The sequence below is a fragment of the Mytilus trossulus genome, chromosome 8 (assembly GCF_036588685.1).
Source record: "Mytilus trossulus isolate FHL-02 chromosome 8, PNRI_Mtr1.1.1.hap1, whole genome shotgun sequence".
NCBI classification, from domain to species: Eukaryota; Metazoa; Mollusca; class Bivalvia; order Mytilida; family Mytilidae; genus Mytilus; species Mytilus trossulus.
Genome location: NC_086380.1, coordinates 46,940,719 through 46,960,023, shown reverse-complemented (window position 1 = coordinate 46,960,023; position 19,305 = coordinate 46,940,719). Strand labels below are relative to the sequence as shown.

The window sequence follows — 19,305 nt, the reverse complement described above, 5'->3', positions numbered from 1 at the left end:
AGCTTTCTCAAACAATTAAGTTGCAGGCTTGACAAAAATCAAAGATACAACTATTGACCTTGGCTATGCCTCAGGACAATAGTTGCTCCTAGGGACAATAAACTTACTATTCCACTCATACCCAGTCAGTAAGTATACAGTATCGACCTCATACAAAGGCTATAATTGTATAATATCAATTATCAGGTATTCTACTAATGTCAGTAGTCAAATATATTGGCACTTGAGTGCAAAATACATGATGAAATAGTCTGATTGTGTGAATCTTACCATCTAATATTATACAGAAGCATAATAATGAAACCATCACATTGTTTTGGTATGATGGTACTGGTGAGTCTGCATCTAAATTACTAACATCAACTTAATCATATTTAAATGATTTATGGAGAGCTTAGTGTCAGGTTTATAAAGAGGGAAACCTTACAATGGAGCAGATGCATGGAATAAGCTTAGTTCTCAAGTTTTCATGTTTACATAATATGAAAAGGTTGTGTCATACTATCAAGTGTTTGTAATTTATTTATTAAGGTAAGTTATATGCACAATATGTCTTTTAATCATAATAAATAGGTTTATGTATGTATGTGACTGTCCCAAGTTAGAGCCTGTATTTCAGTGGTTGTAGTTTGTTTGCGTTATATATTTGTTTTCATTCATTTTTTGTGCATAAATTAGGCTGTTAGTTTTCTCATTTGAATTGTTTTACATAGTCATTTCAGGGCCTTTTATATCTAACTACCGGGTAAGCGGTATGGGCTTTGCTCATTGTTGAAGGCCGTACAGTGACCTATATTTGTTAATTTCTATGTCATTTGGTCTCTTGTAAAGAGTTGTCTCATTAACAATCATACCACGTTTTCTTCATTTATATTTGATATGAAAAAATCAACTGAAAAGGAAAAAATGATAGAAACATCGAATTCAAAAAATAATCTGAGATAATGAAATTGAGCAGTTAGAAGTAATTCAGGTTTTCTAAATTTGATGTTGATTTCCAGTTTAATTAATACCTTGTTTTTTTTTTATTTTTTCAGAAATGGACAAAAAGTCACAGATTTATTCAAAAAGTCACACAGATGAAGATCACATGTCATATGAATAATTGGGAAGATCAAAACTATGGATTCTTTATGGGTCAATATCCCTAATGCGCCTCAAGATGAGGAACTCAAAAGTTTTGTGTAAACAAAAAATTTTGATGTGGTGACATTGGACATTTTTCTATATTTAACAAGTGACTAAGTGTAATCATTTGTGTTAATTTGGAAAGTAAAGGAACATAGAATAAATGTGTAAAACTATGGAGCTATTTAATGTGTTCAAAGTATTAAATTTTCAAAGAACTTATTGTGCTAAAGGGGATTTTATTCTATGTTCCTTTACTTTCAAAAGGAGCTGCACTACGAAAGGATTGATTTACAGAAAAAGTAATCTCATTTTGACCACGAAAATATTATGGTCTGAGCTACAGGAAAAAACTTTACCATTGCCTATGGAAAATCAATTAAGGATATTGACCCAACTAGCTACCTTAATGATGATTGTGATTAAATTTGGCCAGTAGTTTCAAAGACGGTTGATGTAAAAGTTCACTATCAAAGACTGACTATGACAGACCATGGACCCCAAGTGATGAGGAAAGTTCAAATTGTCACTTCAGGTCAGGTGAGCTAAAAGATGTAACACTACAAGACTAGGTTGTAAAGGAACAAGGGAAAGAAATCATCACAGTCCTCTTAAATAAATTAAGAATTAAATTGAAGAAATACTTCTGAAAACAATTTGTTTGTAGAAGACATAAATACAATGATAATCTAAGTAGCTGACACATATTTACCTTGAATTTCTCGCTTAAAACACCTCTGAAAAAAAAATATTTTTATTTAGATTAAATCAAGTGTAATATGGCAGTACAATCTTCCAGTTGGGTGCAGGACATTTTAGCCAAAAATTTAAACTACAAGGTGGACATTTCAACACAGACATCAGAGCCCATTTAAGCAAAAATGTTGGAATAATACTTACTAAAACCATGAACAGAAATGAATGCTGGCTTAATGTTTTAAGTTCTTTCTATGTTCACTTTGGTTCATAATGGACATAAATGTTGTTGAAACGAACGGAGGAAACAAAAGTGTAATATGTGATTGATACCAATATAGGATAGACAGAATATTAAAAGACTAAGAAATAGCATAGAGCTGTTCAATACATATCATTAAATACCCAAATGAAATGCATATTGGAGGCGCATAAGGGATATTGACCCAGATGGTTTTGGGGGTCACATGAAGGGTCAGATTTTTCAAGGCAAATGAACAGAAACCCAAAAATTGTTGAACATCAATCTTTTAGAGTTAGAGGCAGTCCATTGCACAGTACGATAATTTCTACCCAAGATACAGAGGCAAAATGTTTTGATCAAAAGCGACAGTAGCTCAATATGTGAACAAACAATGGGACACAAGATCAATTGATCTATGCTACACAACTCAGGACTGTGGCAAATGGCAATCAAAAAGAAAAATAGTTCTAAGGTCAGCTCATTAAATGGCCCTAGTAGATGCACTGACAATTTCTTAGCAGCACATGTGGGCATAAATTTTCACAAATTTGCCTTATACCAAAAGTTCTGAAACACACGAGTCAGTACAATAGCATTTTTGTGGCCATAGGGCTGATTGTAGGGCCGCTAAGCGCCCCTGAACTGTATAGTGGAACAATCTGTGAAAAACAAAAGACAAGATTTATTATAGAACAATAACACAATGACGGGATGTACAAGTCCAGAGCCACTTCATCACCTATTTGCAATAAAAGACTGCAAAGCTAGATTAGGGACAGACGAGAAAGCATCTATTATCATTAAACAAAGAACAGCCATAATTAGGAAGCAGATAATTTCCAGGCTAGAAAGGGCTTTAAACATTTGATTTAACTTTTTTTAAGACTTCAAGTGGGTGTATTTTAATGGACATGATATTTTTTTATTGTTCTGTCTTCATTCTATTAGAAATCAAAAGCCTGTGTTGCTCACCTTGGTATATGTGCACATTTAACAAAGTAAACTCTTCATCATTGAAGACAAGAACAGCATTTGTTTATTCTGTTTATTATCTCTCTATCTTTGAAGGGCAACTACTTTTTAATAAACAGCTGCGCCATGAGCTCATGATACGCCCTACGTCTTGTGTGAAAGTTTTATGCAATAATCATAAATAGTTTCTGAGAAAGTTTAAAGCAATAACCATCAATTGTTTTTGAGACACGGCGGGACATGTGAAACCCCCAACCCTGTTTTTTTTTACAAAAAATAAATATCACTAAAATAAAATTTTGAATCAAAACCAAAAAGTTTTCAGATCGTTAGATTAATATAACAAAGAAGTGTGTAAAGTTAAAAGCAATAATCGATAAATTATTTTTGAGATACTGCACAACATGAAAAAAAACCTCCCCCTTTTTTTACAAAATACTTGATAACTCAAAAATGAAAAATTTTGAATCATCACCAAAAAGTATGCAGATTTTAAGATTAATATAACAAACAAGAAACAACTATATTAAGTTTCATGAAATTTGGATAAGTCATTCTCAAGTTACGGTGCGACATGTTAACGCTGGACAGACGGACAGACAGACGGACGGACGGACAACGGACATGTGTATACCATAATACGTCCTGTCAAAATTTTGACGGGCGTATAAAAACTTCTTTGACCCAAAACTTTTACCTGAAGTGGGACAGACGGAAGAACGAATGGACTAACGAACAAACAAACGGACGCACAGACCAGAAAACATAATGCCCCTCTGCTATTGTAGGTGGGGCATACAAATTTAACACTTCCACTACTGAATTTATTTTTTCCGCGGGTTTCTGTGGCCGAGGCAAAGGAGTAGGGGCATTAATTCCTAGTTTTGGCCCAAGAAAATAAAATATTTGATAACCATTTCAAATTGGCACATAATGTGTAGAAATGCATAGGGTAAAAAAATATAAATTAAAAAGAGAAAGATTTTTATCTGATGACGTCACTATTACGTCATAATATGTATTGTTTTCACAAAAACAATGAAAAATACAGAATTAATGCAGTTTTCTATCATTATTTCCGTCGAGGAAACATCCTGCGCACCCGAGAAACAACAAAATAATTTAACAGAAGCTTTATTATAACTATTGGCATAATCTCACCAAATATAAAGTTGTTTCTTGGGTGCGCACATACTTTTTCAATCTAAAATATACTTAAAATTTGATGAAAAAACAAGGAAAATCACAAAATTTAACAAAATATGCAAATTAGATAATGATTCTTTGCCATGGTTACTTGTTTGATGTCAAATTTGTTTTGTTTTTCTAAGCACCTTGTATCTTAGTCAAGTTTTCAGTAATTTAAAAACATGTATGATAACTTTTAAATTTGCAGTATTTTTTTGGCCAAATAAGGGCCTTATTGCCCCTAATCCTTTGCACGCTCAGATTCCCCAGCCTGAATTAATTTTGTGACCAGTGCTTCAAGAAAAGTTGCAAATTGAAAAACGCGCTCTAACTCGAGAACGCAGTCTCAGATCGCCTAAACAACTGATACAGAAGTTCAAAAGGTTGCTCTGTAAAAGATTTTCCTAGTGAATTAAAATTAAAACAAAGAATAATGTCTTTACAATGCTTGAAAGATCGGTTTTTGTTACCTTGTTAGCTCAATGTTGCCAAAATGTAGACATTCGGATGCACTTGTTTACGTTAAAAATGTGTTTAAACGGATAATATTCAGCAAATAATTATTACCGAGTCCTCTTATTTATCTTATCACTCGTTTTTGTCATTTAAACATCGTCTATAGCAAAACCGAAGCTTTTTATCTCTCATAAATTGACAGTTTGACTTTTCGTTTCCGACTGCCATTTGTATTGATGAAAAGACAACTCTGTCAATCGAAGAACGACTACTCGGTTTCAAAGTGATAGATCATCCTTAACGATCAAATACAGTCGGATACTACGGATACGTTGTTGATATTGTAAACACTGGTATTAAAGAGTGTTATTAAACAAACAAGATATGTTTGTTGTTTCATTTTCCCTGGTAAACATTACAATACTTTATAAAAAAAAATAAAAAAAATCTGCTAAAAAAAAATTTTTTTTGGTTCAATCAGACATATAGTATTACGTCTCTGGTTCAATTAGTCCATGCTGCCTATTTTAGAAAAATAAAAAAGCAGAATAAAGTTGGTAATGATCATCTTTTTATAAGTAGATAAAACAAAATAGATTAATTAATTAACCAGGGTCAACCATTATAATATATACAAGTACTTTTGTAGTTGGTCTTTTTTTCAAAGGTTTGGTGTTTTTTTTCATCTTCCTCTATTACCAATATGCAACAGCTTTGTTCTAGATTTTCTGATTGTGTAATTTGAAAAGCCTTTAATCACTGAGTATATACAATATATTAAATTACTATTTTAATTTTGATAGATACTTTAGAATAAATATCATATATATAATACATTGTAATCATGTGAAGAATAATCACTTACACAATGAATTTCTACTCTCATTACATATGTACACATATCTGTCATATGTTTCATCCTTTCTTGATAATTCAGTGCAGTTTAATTTTTCCCATGTTTCCCATATTAAGTCACAAAACTTTAGATTTTTTTTAAATAAATCAATATCTTTCCATTTATATAATCAGTATTACAATTAACTAAGAGAATTTGATAACTAAATTATGAACTTTCAACAATACAATTTTAACAAACAACAAGAACAAATTAAATACAGCAAACTTGACTTTTCTCTTTATTGTTCCAGTTTGAAGGCATGTGTGTGAACTTATGTCTAGCAATGGCCTTCACCTGCTTACCCAAGCACAAAATATATAATTATCAATCCTTTTTACCAGCAAACAAGACAACTGAAGAAATTTTAGGTTGGATGAATGGTAAATAATAATTATGTAGGCAGTACAAATTTAACTATCCCAAGTAAAATGAAACATACTTTTTTGAGCCATTGCAAGGTTTTTTGATAATAACAATAATAATAGATGTATTGGTCAGCCACCCCTGTTCAAAGTGTACTGTAGTCAACAATGGCAAAGAGGTAGTTTAACCTCTTATCTTGCAAACTGGCAAACATTTATTACACATTTAACTTGACCAATATATATATTATATTTAACAAGACATTTGTTTTGATCTTTAGTGTTTCAACTAATGAAACAACAGGTTTAATATTACAGAAAGGATCAACATTTTGGTTCACATAATCAAGTTTCATTTACCATGATGGTTAGAGAAATGAAGGTACCATAAAATATGGGTATACCTGTCCCTAATCATTGTATAAGAAAATATTGAGGTGACCATTATTGGATCTGTTAACCAACATAACTTAGTAAATGGTATGCAAGACCAAGAAATGCTTTCATTTCTGATTTGTAGCTCCAAGGCATTTTTATTGTCATTTGGCCTTTGCCTTTGTAGTGAATATGAAAATAAAGAGATGAGGTATGACTGCCAATAAGACAACTATCCAACAAAGTTCAAATACAGTGGATGAAAGCAATTAAAGGCAACCAATTATAGCCTTCATCAATGAGAAAAAAAACATAATGTAAAGTCAGCTATAAAAGGCCCGCCAGACATGGGAAATATGAAACAATTCGACTAAGAAAACTAACTGTCTATATATATAGCTACATGTACTTGATTAGAAAACAATTAATCGGAAAGAAAAATGACAGAAATGAACCAACAACAACCAGTGAACTACATGCTCCTGACTTGGGACAGGCACATAATGATTGTGCCAGGGGTTAAACGTTTTTGTGAGCGCTCAACCTTTCCCCCTTATTTAGGATAGTGTCATAACAGCACCTATAAAAATCAGGGGAAAGCTTAAAGTTATCAGTTTTGATAATTTAGAATGCTTTCAAGAAAAGGATTGTCCATATAAAGTTGCCTGAAATGATCTGACACCTCCTTTTCAGCACCCATGACATGACTTAGCCCAGTATTCCCACAAGGAGCAAATATATGTGTAGACCTTTTTCAACACTACTAATCTCATTGGTTGTGCCACCAAAGACCACCATCTCCTCACCAATTAATATTAACCTCCTGCTCCCCTTTGCCTTTGGCTTTCTCATTTATATTTGACTCACTATAGCCCTCACTATAACCTTTCCCCATAAAGTAAGACCTCTTGTCCGGCATTAATTAAATCAGTTTTACTGAACCTGCAAATTTTAGTTTCGTCAACATTTTCACACTGCAATACTAGCAGACGAAGTTTCACTTCCTAAACTACTTTCAATTTTGTGCGTTGTTCTCCCGTACATTCAGAGCCCTATCCGCTTATTTCACCCGATACTCAATCAAAGTGTATGTGTCACTCGAGTACCAGCCTTTCAAAGCCATATCTCTGTTCCCTCGAAATCGAGAATTGATTTTGTAGCAAAGCCATGAACACGAAAAAACTTACTTGTCTAGTTCCGATTTGTGGGGGAATCAAAGGCTTTAAAAAGATCGCCATCATATGTATTTAAGATATATTGAACCATTTATTTTTATTATATAGTTAAAACTACCTAAGAATTATAAAGGGCCTCATCAAAACACAGAAAACAGCTGTACTACCACTCTTCGTTATCGAGAGAAGCCATTTTGAAACCCCACATGACCTCAAAACGTGTTTCCGGTTCTAATTTTAGAAAATAAAATTTTCCGATTTGATTTATTTACCTTTCACGATGTTTTTAATGCTGTTGAAGAACTGATTGATTGATTGTTGGTTGCTTAACGTCCTGAAGAACTGAAATAATACCCTCAGAAACGTAGATTTTAATTGAAACATTGATTTCAACTGTATAGAACGGTAAATAGCGGAAAATTGCCGCTTTTGTTGGGACAACATTTATGTATCCTGAAAGATACACTCGCCCTGCGCACCCTGTATCCTCAAGGATACATCCGCCCTGTGTATTGTGTATCCTCATGGATACACTCGCCGCGAAAGGGTTAAACTAAAAATTGCTTATTAATTCAAAGTCAATAGAAAATGAACTAGGGGGCATGAAATATTCATCAAACTGATTTGTACTGATAGTAATGCAACTTTATAGAAAATATCCTTAAACTCTCACAAGTAGTTCCTATCAAACTGACATCAGCAAAAGTTAACAATTGTTGACAAAACACTACTTACTTTCTCATACAAAAGACACTTGATACAACTGTTGTACCTGATAGAAGTAGATCAGGGTTTACAACAATTAGTCCATTATTGTCTGTGATATGATAGGTGTCTCCATCAAAACTTCCAACAATATTCACAATATCATTTTCAGAAACATGTGTATCTGCCCTAAAAGTAAAAAATAAAGACAATTTAAATTTTTATTTTACCAAATGATCCTCAGGATGTTTGAAAATGTCTTTATCAATATTCAGAAGCTTTGTTTGTTATACATTGTAACTGTTCATGTTTAATATATCTAGAACCAATTCCGTTAACATTTTGGATATTGTTTCTAAAACTGTTCGTAAAAACCGTTCTCACGGTTGTAGAACAAATCGCAATCAAAGAAAATTTCGGGCCAATCATACCAATATTTCGGACCTAATTTCTATTTCAAAAAACAACGGCAGACATTATCTGTTAACAAAACTCTGTTCGTTACCGGTTAATAAGTTAAATAAAATTTTGGAGGATTGCAACACAATTTCATATAGCAGTCCTAAGTATGAAATTGTTCAAATTATTATGGCATATTGTTATTCTAAATTATTTCCCAAAATTGATCGCCCTGAAGATCATAAAAAACATTTTATTAAAATTAAGTATGTCAATAAAGGCTTTGATTTTGTAAATATTGCCGGTATATTTAACGACCATTCTGTTAAAGAACAAATTCCTGGATATTTTGACAATACTGAACTACCTCTTATTTGTTATATTTACAAGAAATCTACCCGGAAATTTGTGTTTAATTATAGTCAATTGTGTAAAGATGTTAATATCAGTGAAAATACACCTACTTCATGTAATTGCAGTAATTCCGAATATATTTATGGACCCATTTCCCATGTTATAACAGGAGATCTTAACATCGTTCAAGACCGAGAGTTAAAATCATTTCTCAGTAAAGGACCTAAATATCGTCCCCCGTCAATTATTAATTGGAATGAGTGTCGTAATATCATCCACGACTCACTCCATACTTACTGTATGAAATGGATAAAACGGGAAAAAGCTGACAAAAAATCTTTGGACTCTTTTTTTAATTCAGTAATGAATATAGTTGATATACGTATTCAACATTTTAAAGAATATTTTACTATTAACAATAACCACAATAAACCTATTTCTCGTATCAAACATAAACTAAAAGAACTAACCAAGGAATTTGTTTTTGTCCCGGCCGATAAAGCTGCTAATAATATTATTATTGTTTGACGTAAATTTTACATTGAGGTTCTGAAAAAGGAAATCACAAATTCACCAACATTCCAACTGACTCCATTTTCAGAAAACGAAATCTGTAACAAACATAAACTTTTAGCCACCGCTTTACAAGCAGAGCCAAATACAATGAAAGTCCCAACTATGTATTGGCTTCCGAAGCTACATAAAACCCCTTACAAATATAGATTTATTTCGTCATCAAGCCATTGTTCAACTACTAAATTGTCTATTATTCTTACCAGCACACTTGGTACAATTAAAAACCTTATAATAAATTGTTCAAATAAGGCCTTCGAAAATAGTGGAATAAATTACTTTTGGAGTGTCAAGAACTCGTTGGAAGTACTTGATAAATTGCATGCTTATATTGGTGATTTTGAATCTGTTCAAAGTTTTGATTTTTCTACCCTGTATACCACATTGCCTCACATTCTCATTAAGAAAAAATTCACACACCTAATTAAATGGGCATTCAAAAAATCAGAATGTGAATATATATGTTCAAACTCTTTTAGGTCATTTTTTAGTAGCAATAAACAAAAAAACTATGTTAATTGGACATGCTTTGATACTATATATGCCCTGGAATTTTTACTAGATAACATTTTTGTTCGCTTTGGGGATTCCGTATATCGTCAGATTATCGGAATTCCAATGGGGACTAACTGTGCACCACTTATTGCGGACCTCTTTTTGTATTGTTACGAGTTACAATTTATGACAAAAATAAGCAAAGACCCATCAAAACAACATCTGATAAACAAATTTAATAATACTTTTAGATATTTGGATGATATTTTGGCTCTCAATAATGACGACTTCAGTATGTATATTAATGAAATTTATCCTGGTGAACTTACTTTAAATAAAGCTAATACTAACAATGACCACTGCCCTTTCCTCGATCTTGATATCTATATCACTAACGGAAAGCTGAATACTAAAATTTATGATAAAAGGGATGATTTTTCATTTCCTATCGTTAATTATCCGTTTTTAGATGGTGACGTTCCCTTGTCACCATCTTACGGTGTTTATATATCTCAACTTGTACGATTCGCTCGTGTATGTAACAATGTTTTAGATTTTAACGAGAGAAATTTATGTATTACTGAAAAATTATTACACCAGGGTTTTCGATATCACAAACTAGTCAAAACATTTACTAAATTTTATCATCGGTATAAAGACATCATTCGTAAATATAGCTCAACATGCAGACTTTTTATACGTTCAGGTATTTCACATCCAATTTTTTATGGAAATATTCTTTATAAAGCACAAAGGTGTCAGTATTCACCTCATAAACTTACAAAACCTTTGAATAGACTTATTAAGAAGGGATATAATTACGATACTGTTGTCAAGTCATTAAAGATTGCATATTTTGGCGTTAATATTGAGTCACTGATAAGGTCTTTGCGTCGGAACTAAACACATTTATTCTAAAAACAGTTGTTGGCATGACACGGGTTATGTTCTTCTCATATATGTTATGATGGTATGATACTAAACCCCTTACGGGAAGGATTGTGTCTGATGTTCATATGATGAAATCATAATCTTTCAGTCAGTTTAATTGAAGTCTGGAGCTGGCATGTCAGTTAACTGCTAGTAGTCTGTTGTTATTTATGTATTATTGTCATTTTGTTTATTTTCTTTGGTTACATCTTCTGACATCAGACTCGGACTTCTCTTGAACTGAATTTTAATGTGCGTATTGTTATGCTTTTACTTTTCTACACTGGTTAGAGGTATAGGGGGAGGGTTGAGATCTCACAAACATGTTTAACCCCGCCGCATTTTTGCGCCTGTCCCAAGTCAGGAGCCTCTGGCCTTTGTTAGTCTTGTATTATTTAAATTTTAGTTTCTTGTGTACAATTTGGAAATTAGTATGGCGTTCATTATCACTGAACTAGTATATATTTGTTTAGGGGCCAGCTGAAGGACGCCTCCGGGTGCGGGAATTTCTCGCTACATTGAAGACCTGTTGGTGACCTTCTGCTGTTGTGTTTTTTTTTTTTTTTTTTTATTTTGGTCGGGTTGTTGTCTCTTTGACACATTCCCCATTTCCATTCTCAATTTTATTAATACTTAATAGTATTCAAATCCCTTTGTAAAGTTTTAATACCAACCGATGCATTTAATTTTGTAATTATAATAATTAATCAATGTAATACTTTTCATTTTCTACAGTATAAATAAACACATGATCATTGGGTGATAGAGATTGTTTAAATGAATGAAACTTTCCAAATTATCATAATAGTTTTTGTTTTTATCTCAAAATTAAACTTTGTAGCATTCTTCCTTGGCAGTTCTACTAGTTATGTATGTTGGTTTTGATATAAAGGTCAGCTCACATAGCAGGTCGAAGGAATACAGATCAGTTGTCACACAACAAAATATTCCCAACTGATAGACACTGTACAGTTAAGTGGTTCAAACAATTTTTTCACTATGGGGGAATCTAATGATTGACTTGTTTGCATTGGGAGACAATCACAAAGCACCAGTGTTATGTGTTCAGATTAAGCATTAAAGGGCCCTAGCAGTAGGTGCACTCATTCTGAATACAATATTCTTGAGAGTTCCATTTACTGCAGTTCTTTATACAGAAAGAAATAGCTGTGCCATGTGCACATGATAAGCCCCTCCCCTTTTCAAAGAAAAATGTTCAAAAACTTCTCAATGTCATATCAGAAATCTATACTATTAAATGAGAAGACCTCATTTTGGGTGTCACTTCTCTTCTTTCCACAATAAATTGATCAACACGCCTCTGTTTCCTATAGGTACAGTGCATAGTGACATTTGTCATCCATTCATATGATCATTCAGATTGAGTTATTTTTGGAGAAAAACGAGAAAAAATTAAAAAAAATAAAGTGTATTTTTAGAATTCTATCTGCTATCATTTTCAAGTTTACTATCCAAGGCAGTCACAGAGTTTATTAAATAGAGAGGGTCTATATCAAAACTTAGAATTGAAAGTAAATACACTATATTTATAAAGTAATGAATGTTCATAATATACAGATAAGCGCTAAAAATATTCATGTGAACTTTTGATACCTTTTCTGAAATTCTCCAGTCATTAAATCTTTTACAAAATTCATTGATTACAAAAAAAAGAAGATGTGGTATGATTGCCATGTTGAGACAACTCTCCGCAAGAGACCAATTTGACACAGATATTAACAACTATAGGTTACCGTACGACCTTCAACAACGAGCAAAGCCCATACCGCATATTCAGCTTTAAAAGGCCCCGAACTGACAATGTAAACAATTCAAACTATAAAACTAGCGGCCATATTTATGTACAAAAAAATGAACAAAAAACAAATATGTAACACATAAACTAACAACAACCACTGAATTACAGGCTCCTTACTTGAATGTTCATAACATACTAAATGTATGTTCATATTGAAGTTGATAGAAAACCAAATAAACAGCTGCGCCATGAGCGCATGATACGCCCAACATCTTATGTGGAAGTTATATGCAATAATCATAAATAGTATTTGAGACACGACGGGAAACCCCCCACCCTGTTTTTTTTTTTACAAAAAAATAAATATCACTAAAATAAAATTTTGAATCAAAACCAAGAAGTATACAGATCTTTAGATTAATATAACAAAGAAGTGTGTAAAGTTTTAAGCAATAATCATAAATTATTTTCGAGATTCAGCGCGACATGTAAAAAAAAACTCCCCTGTTTAACAAAATACTCAATAACTCTAAAATAAAATTTTGAATCATCACCAAAAAGTATACAGATCTTTAGATCAATATAACAAAGAAGTGTGTAAAGTTTTAAGCAATAATCAAAAATTGTTATAGAGATACGGCACAACATGTAAAACACCCTCCCCCTTTTTTACAAAATACTCAATCACTCAAAAATGAAATTTTGAATCATCATCAAAAAGTATACAGATCTTAAGATTAATATAACAAAGACATGTGTAAAGTTTGTAGCAATAATCATAAATCGATTTTGAGATATGGCGCGACATGTAAAAAAACAAACTCCCCCTTTTTTACAAAATACTCAATAACTCAAAAATGAAATTTTGAATCATCATCAAAAAGTATACAGATATTAAGATTAATATAACTAAGAAGTGTTTAAAGTTTTAAGCCATAATCAAGAATCGTTTTTGAGATACAGTGCGACATGTGAAAAAAACACCCCCCTGTTTTAGTTACAAAGTGCCGTAAATCAAAAAGTTTAAATCTAATTTTCACCAAAAAGTATACAGATCATTTTACCATCATAAGAAACAACTATATGAAGTTTCATGAAATTTGGATAAGTCTTTCTCAAGTTACGACGCGACATGTTAACGCCGGACAGACGGCCCGACAGACGGACGGACGGACGTATTATGGACGGACAGACGGACGGACACCGGACATGTGTATACCATAATACGTCCCGTCAAAAATTTTACGGGCGTATAAAAATGGGAATATTGGAAATAAAGGAGGAGGGATAAAAAAAGCATTTTCCTGTCCCCATGACTATGACTTATGATACTTTTGCTGAAATTCTCCAGTCATTCAATATTTTACAAAATTCTTCCAACAACACTTTACATACTTTAAACTGCGCTCTGAATGCCCGCGATTTCGCGGGTGTGTTCTAGTTTATAATAAAACTAAAGGGAGCTTATCTATATATAAATCATTCACCAGTTTTAATGAAATCTGATCAAAGAATTTTAAGGATATTGGTTGGAAACTGGAAAATCTCTCCTTTTTTATAAATTAAATCCCACAAATCTAACATTTAAACCAGATGCTCTGCAGGGCACAGCCTTATACGACTGCAGAGGTCGAACCATGAACAGTTGGAGCTAGTCAAACTGGATACAGCTCTGAATTTGGATTGTGATTAAATAGTTGACACAGCATAGGTTTCTGACACAGAATGATTGTGGTCTAATGAACTTAAAATATTTTTTTTGCTTTTGAGCAATTCACTATGCTGTTGAATATTAATCCTTTAATATTTGAAGAAATTTTCCTTTTCATTTTTGAAATCTGAAATAAGAAAAATTGAACCCCACCAATTTTTTTTCACCTCCCCCTTTCCCTTATTCCAAAAATGATCTCAATTCAAATTTTTAATGGAGTTTTCAACAATAACTACTCATTTAAATACATCATAAAATATAAAATGTCATACAGTCATGATTTAAGTTGATATAACTTCTATTCTGGAAAAAGAAAGATAACTCCAATGCAACATTTTATATTGGCAAATTTCCATTGAAGCTCAGTGGAACCCAGTGTCTCGCCTATTTTTGCTGTAAATCGCAGACTCAACAACAATGAAGAAAAAAATCAATAAAATTATTCCTCTTGTTACTATTTTATGATTGTAAGAAAATCTAAGTCAATTAAAAAGTAAATTACAGAAAAAATGGAGTAATCTTTTTACAAACTTTACTTCTGGATACAATCTTATGATCATAAATAAGCTTCTGTCCAAGTTTAGTGCAAACCCAGGATAGTTTAAGAAAGTTATTAAAATTTTAAAAACTTTAACCACAGAGTGAATGTAATGGTTCCCCGCAGAAAAAACTAAGTCCATTTAAAAGTAAAATATGGAAAAAAAGGATTTATTTATTTACAAAATTTACTTCTGGTACTATCTTATGATCATAAACAAGCTTCTGTCCAAGTTTGGTACAAACCCAGGATAGTTTTTAAGAAAGATATTAAAATTCTAAAAACTTTAACCACAGAATGAATGTAATGTTTCCCCGCAGAAAAAACTAAGTCCATTTATAAGTAAAATACGGAAAAAATGGAATTTTATTTTTACAAAATTTACTTCTGGATATTATCTTATGATCATAAACAAGCTTCTGTCCAAGTTTGGTACAAACCCAGGATAGTTTGAGAAAGTTATTAAAATTCTAAAAACTTTAACCACAGAGTGAATGTTTTAGTTCCCCACAGAAAAACTAAGTCCAATTATAGTAAAATACGGAAAAAATGGAATTTAATTTTTACAAAATTTAATTCTGAATACTATCTTATGATCATAAACAAGCTTCTGTCATAGTTTAGTAGAAATCCAGTAAAGTTTAAGAAAATTATCAAAATTTCAAAAACTTTAACCACAGAGTGAATATTTGTTGACGCCGAAGACGACGAGTGAATGTAGGATCGCTTAGTCTCGCTTTTTCAACTAAAGTCGAAGGCTCGACAAAAATGTGTAAGGGTTCCGCAGAACCCAATGTCTCGCCTACTTCTGCTTTTGCAGGCTCAACAAAAATGAGGAAAACAATCAATAAAATCATTCCTCTTGATAATATCTATTGATTGTAAGAAGCTTCTGTCCAAGTTTGGTAAAAATTTCAGAATAGTTTATGAATCGAATAAATGTTTTAAAAACTTTAACTGCAGACTGTATGTAATGTTAACTGGAAGAAAAACTAAGTCCATTTATAAGTAAAATGCAGATACACAGGTACCAAATATTAACACAAATTTCCTTTCTATATACTATCTTTTGATCATAAACAAGCTTCTGTCCAAGTTTGGTACAAATTTAAAATAGTATAAGAAAGTTATTAAATTTATAAAAAAATTTAACCACCATTGACCACAGAGTGAATGTGTTGTTTCCTGGCAGAAAACCTAAGTCCATTTAAAAGTATAATACGGAAAAAATGGATTTATTTTTTAAAAAAAAATTTACTTCTGGATACTATAAACAAGGGTATGTCCAAGTTTGGTACAAACCCAGGATAGTTAAAGAAAGTTATTAAAATTTTAAAAACTTTAACCACAGAGTGAATGTAATGTTTTCCGGCAGTAAAACTAAGTCTATTTATAAGTAAAAAACAGAAAAAATAGAAATTTTATTTTAACAAAATTTACTTCTGGATACTCTCTTATGATCATAAACAAGCTTCTGTCCAAGTTTGGTCGAAATCCAGTATAGTTTAAGAAAGTTATTAAATTTTCAAAAACTTTAACCACAGAGTGAATATTTGTGAATGCCGCCGCCGCCGATGACGATGGAATGTAGGATCGCTTAGTCTCACTTTTTCAACTAAAGTCGAAGGCTCGACAAAAATCTAAATACATGGTTAGATTCCGCATATTGAAGAACCACATACATTGAATTTTTGTTGAAATCAAACAAAGTTTAATTTTGGACTCTGATTTGGACCAACTTGAAAACTGGGCCCATAATCAAACTAGAGGCTCTCAAGAGCCTGTGTCGCTCACCTTGGTCTATGTGCACACTACACAATGGACAGGGATAAATTCATGACAAAATTGTGTTTTCTTATCATGATGTGTTTGTAGATCTTACTTTACTGGGCATTCTTCTTGCTTCAATTATCTCTATCTATAATGAACTTGGCCCAGTAATTACAGCGGAAAATATTTACTAAAAATTTACAAAAATTTACAAAACATTTATGAAAATTGTTAAAAAATTACTAAAAAGGGCAATAACTCCTTTAGAGAAAAACTGACAATTTTGGGCATGTTGACTTATTTGTAGAAATTACCTTGCTGAACATTCTTGCTGTTTATCTATAATAATATTCAAGATAATAAACAAAAACTGAAAAATGTCCTTAAAATTACTAAATCTGGGTCAGCAACCCAACAACAGGTTGTCTGTTTTGTCTGAAAATTTCAGGGCAAATAGATCTTCACTTGATAAACTATTTATTCCCTGTCAGATTTGCCCTAAATGCTTTTGTTTCAGAGATATAAGCCAATATCTACATTTCGCCCCTATGTACTATTTTTAGCCATGGCAGCCATCTTGGTTGGTTGGCAGGGTCACGCCACACATTTTTAAAACTAGATACCCAAATGATGATTGTGGCCTAGTTTGGTTAAATTTGACTCAGTAGTTTCAGAGGAGAAGATTTTTTTTTAAAATACTAAAATTTTAGAAAAATTGTTAAAAATTGACTATAAAGGGCCATAACTCCTTAATGGGTCAACTGACAATTTTGGTCATGTTGACTTATTTGTAGATCTTATTTAACTGAACATTATTGCTGTTTACAGTTAATCACTATCTATAATAATATTCAAGATAATAACCAATAAAGGGCTGCACTTTAGCGCATGATATGCCCGTTGCTCTTTTAACTTGAATGTATTGTCCCAAAATTGGAAAATCCCTCTTTTTTAAGCATAAAAATTCACAACATGGAAATGTAAAATCTGAAATTGATAAAAATTGAAAGGAAGCTTTCATCAATAGATATAAACAATTCACCAAAGTTTCATGGACATTGGTGAAAGCCTTTTTGAGTTATTGTCCGAAGTGTTAAAAATCCCTCTTTTTTTATGAATAAAGCCCCATAAATCCAAAACTATAAAATCTGAAATTTATAAAAATTGAAAGGGAGCTTTACATCAATAGATATAAACAATTCACCAAAGTTTAATGGACATTGGTGAAAGCCTTTTTGAGTTATTGTCCGAAGTGTTGAAAATCACCCCTTTTTTATGAATAAAGGCCCATAAATCCAAAACTTAAAATCTGAAATTAAAAAAAAAACGAAAGGGAGCTTACGTCAATAGATAGAAACAATTCACTTAAGTTTCATGGAAATTGGTGAAAGTGTTTTTGAGTTATTGTCCGAAGTGTGGACGACAGCCCCCCTTTTTTATGAATAAAGCCCCATAAATCCAAAACTTAAAATCTGAAATTAAAAAAAAACGAAAGAGAGCTTACATCAATAGATATAAACAATTCACTTAAGGTTCATGGAAATTGGTGAAAGTGTTTTTGATTTATTGTCCGAAGTGTGGACAACTGACGGACAGACGGATGGACAACCATAATACGTCCCCTCTAAAAGACGAAAGGGCGTATAAAAACTGCAAAATTTACTTAAAATTACTAATTCAGCGGCAGCAATCCAACAACAGGTTGTCTGATTTGTTTGAAAATTTGTAGACAGATAGATCTTGACCTTATAGACAATTTTACCCCATTTCAGATTTGCTCTAAATGCTTTGATTTTAGAGTTTTAAGCCAAAATCTAAATATTTAACCCCTATGTTCTATTTTTAACCATGGCAGCCATCTTGGTTGGTTGGAGGGTCACGCCACACATTTTTTAAACTAGATTCACCAATGATGATTGTGGCCATGTTTGGTTAAATTTGACCCGTAGTTTCAGTAAAGATTTTTGTAAAAGTTTACAGATGACGGATAAGATGAGAAAAGCTCACTTGACCTTTCAGGTCAGGTGAGCTAAAAACTAAGTACATGTTTAGACTCAGCATATCAAAGAACCCCAAGAATTCATTTTTTTGTTAAAATCAAACTAAGTTTAATTTTGGACCCTTTGGATTTTAATGTAGATCAATTTGAAAACGGGACAAAAAATTAAGAATCTAAATACACGGTTAGAATCGGTATATCAAAGAACCCCCAAAAGTCCAATTTTTGATGAAATCAAACAAAGTTTAATTTTGGACCTTTTCAGCCCCTAATATGTTGAGACCAAAACTCCCAAAATCAATCCAAAGCTTCCTTTGTGGTCATAAACCTTGTGTTAAAATTTCATAGATTTCTATTAACTTATACTAAAGTTATTGTGCAATAACAAAGAAAAATGCTTATTTGGGCCCTTTTTGGCCCCTTATTCCCAAACTGTTTGGAGCAAAACACCCAAAATCAATCCCAACCTTCCTTTTATGGTTATAAATTTAGTGTTTAAATTTCATAGATTTCTATTTACTATAACTAAATTTAGAGTGCGAAAACCAAATGTATTTGGACGACGACGACCACGCAGA

The 19,305-nt window shown here is 32.2% G+C and overlaps 1 protein-coding gene across 7 annotated transcripts in view; it reads right to left on the bottom strand.

Annotated features, from left to right (window-relative positions):
* The window catches only part of LOC134681043 (DNA replication ATP-dependent helicase/nuclease DNA2-like), a 194,399-nt gene that overhangs the window by 136,555 nt on the left and 38,539 nt on the right, over positions 1–19,305 (bottom strand). For all 7 annotated transcript variants that reach the window (XM_063540428.1, XM_063540430.1, XM_063540433.1 and 4 more), the window contains 2 exons: positions 8,230–8,388; positions 1,841–1,865 (listed from right to left, as the gene is read on the bottom strand). In XM_063540428.1, coding sequence (XP_063396498.1) covers positions 1,841–1,865; positions 8,230–8,388 — 184 coding nt within the window. The remainder of the gene's footprint in view (positions 1–1,840; positions 1,866–8,229; positions 8,389–19,305) is intronic.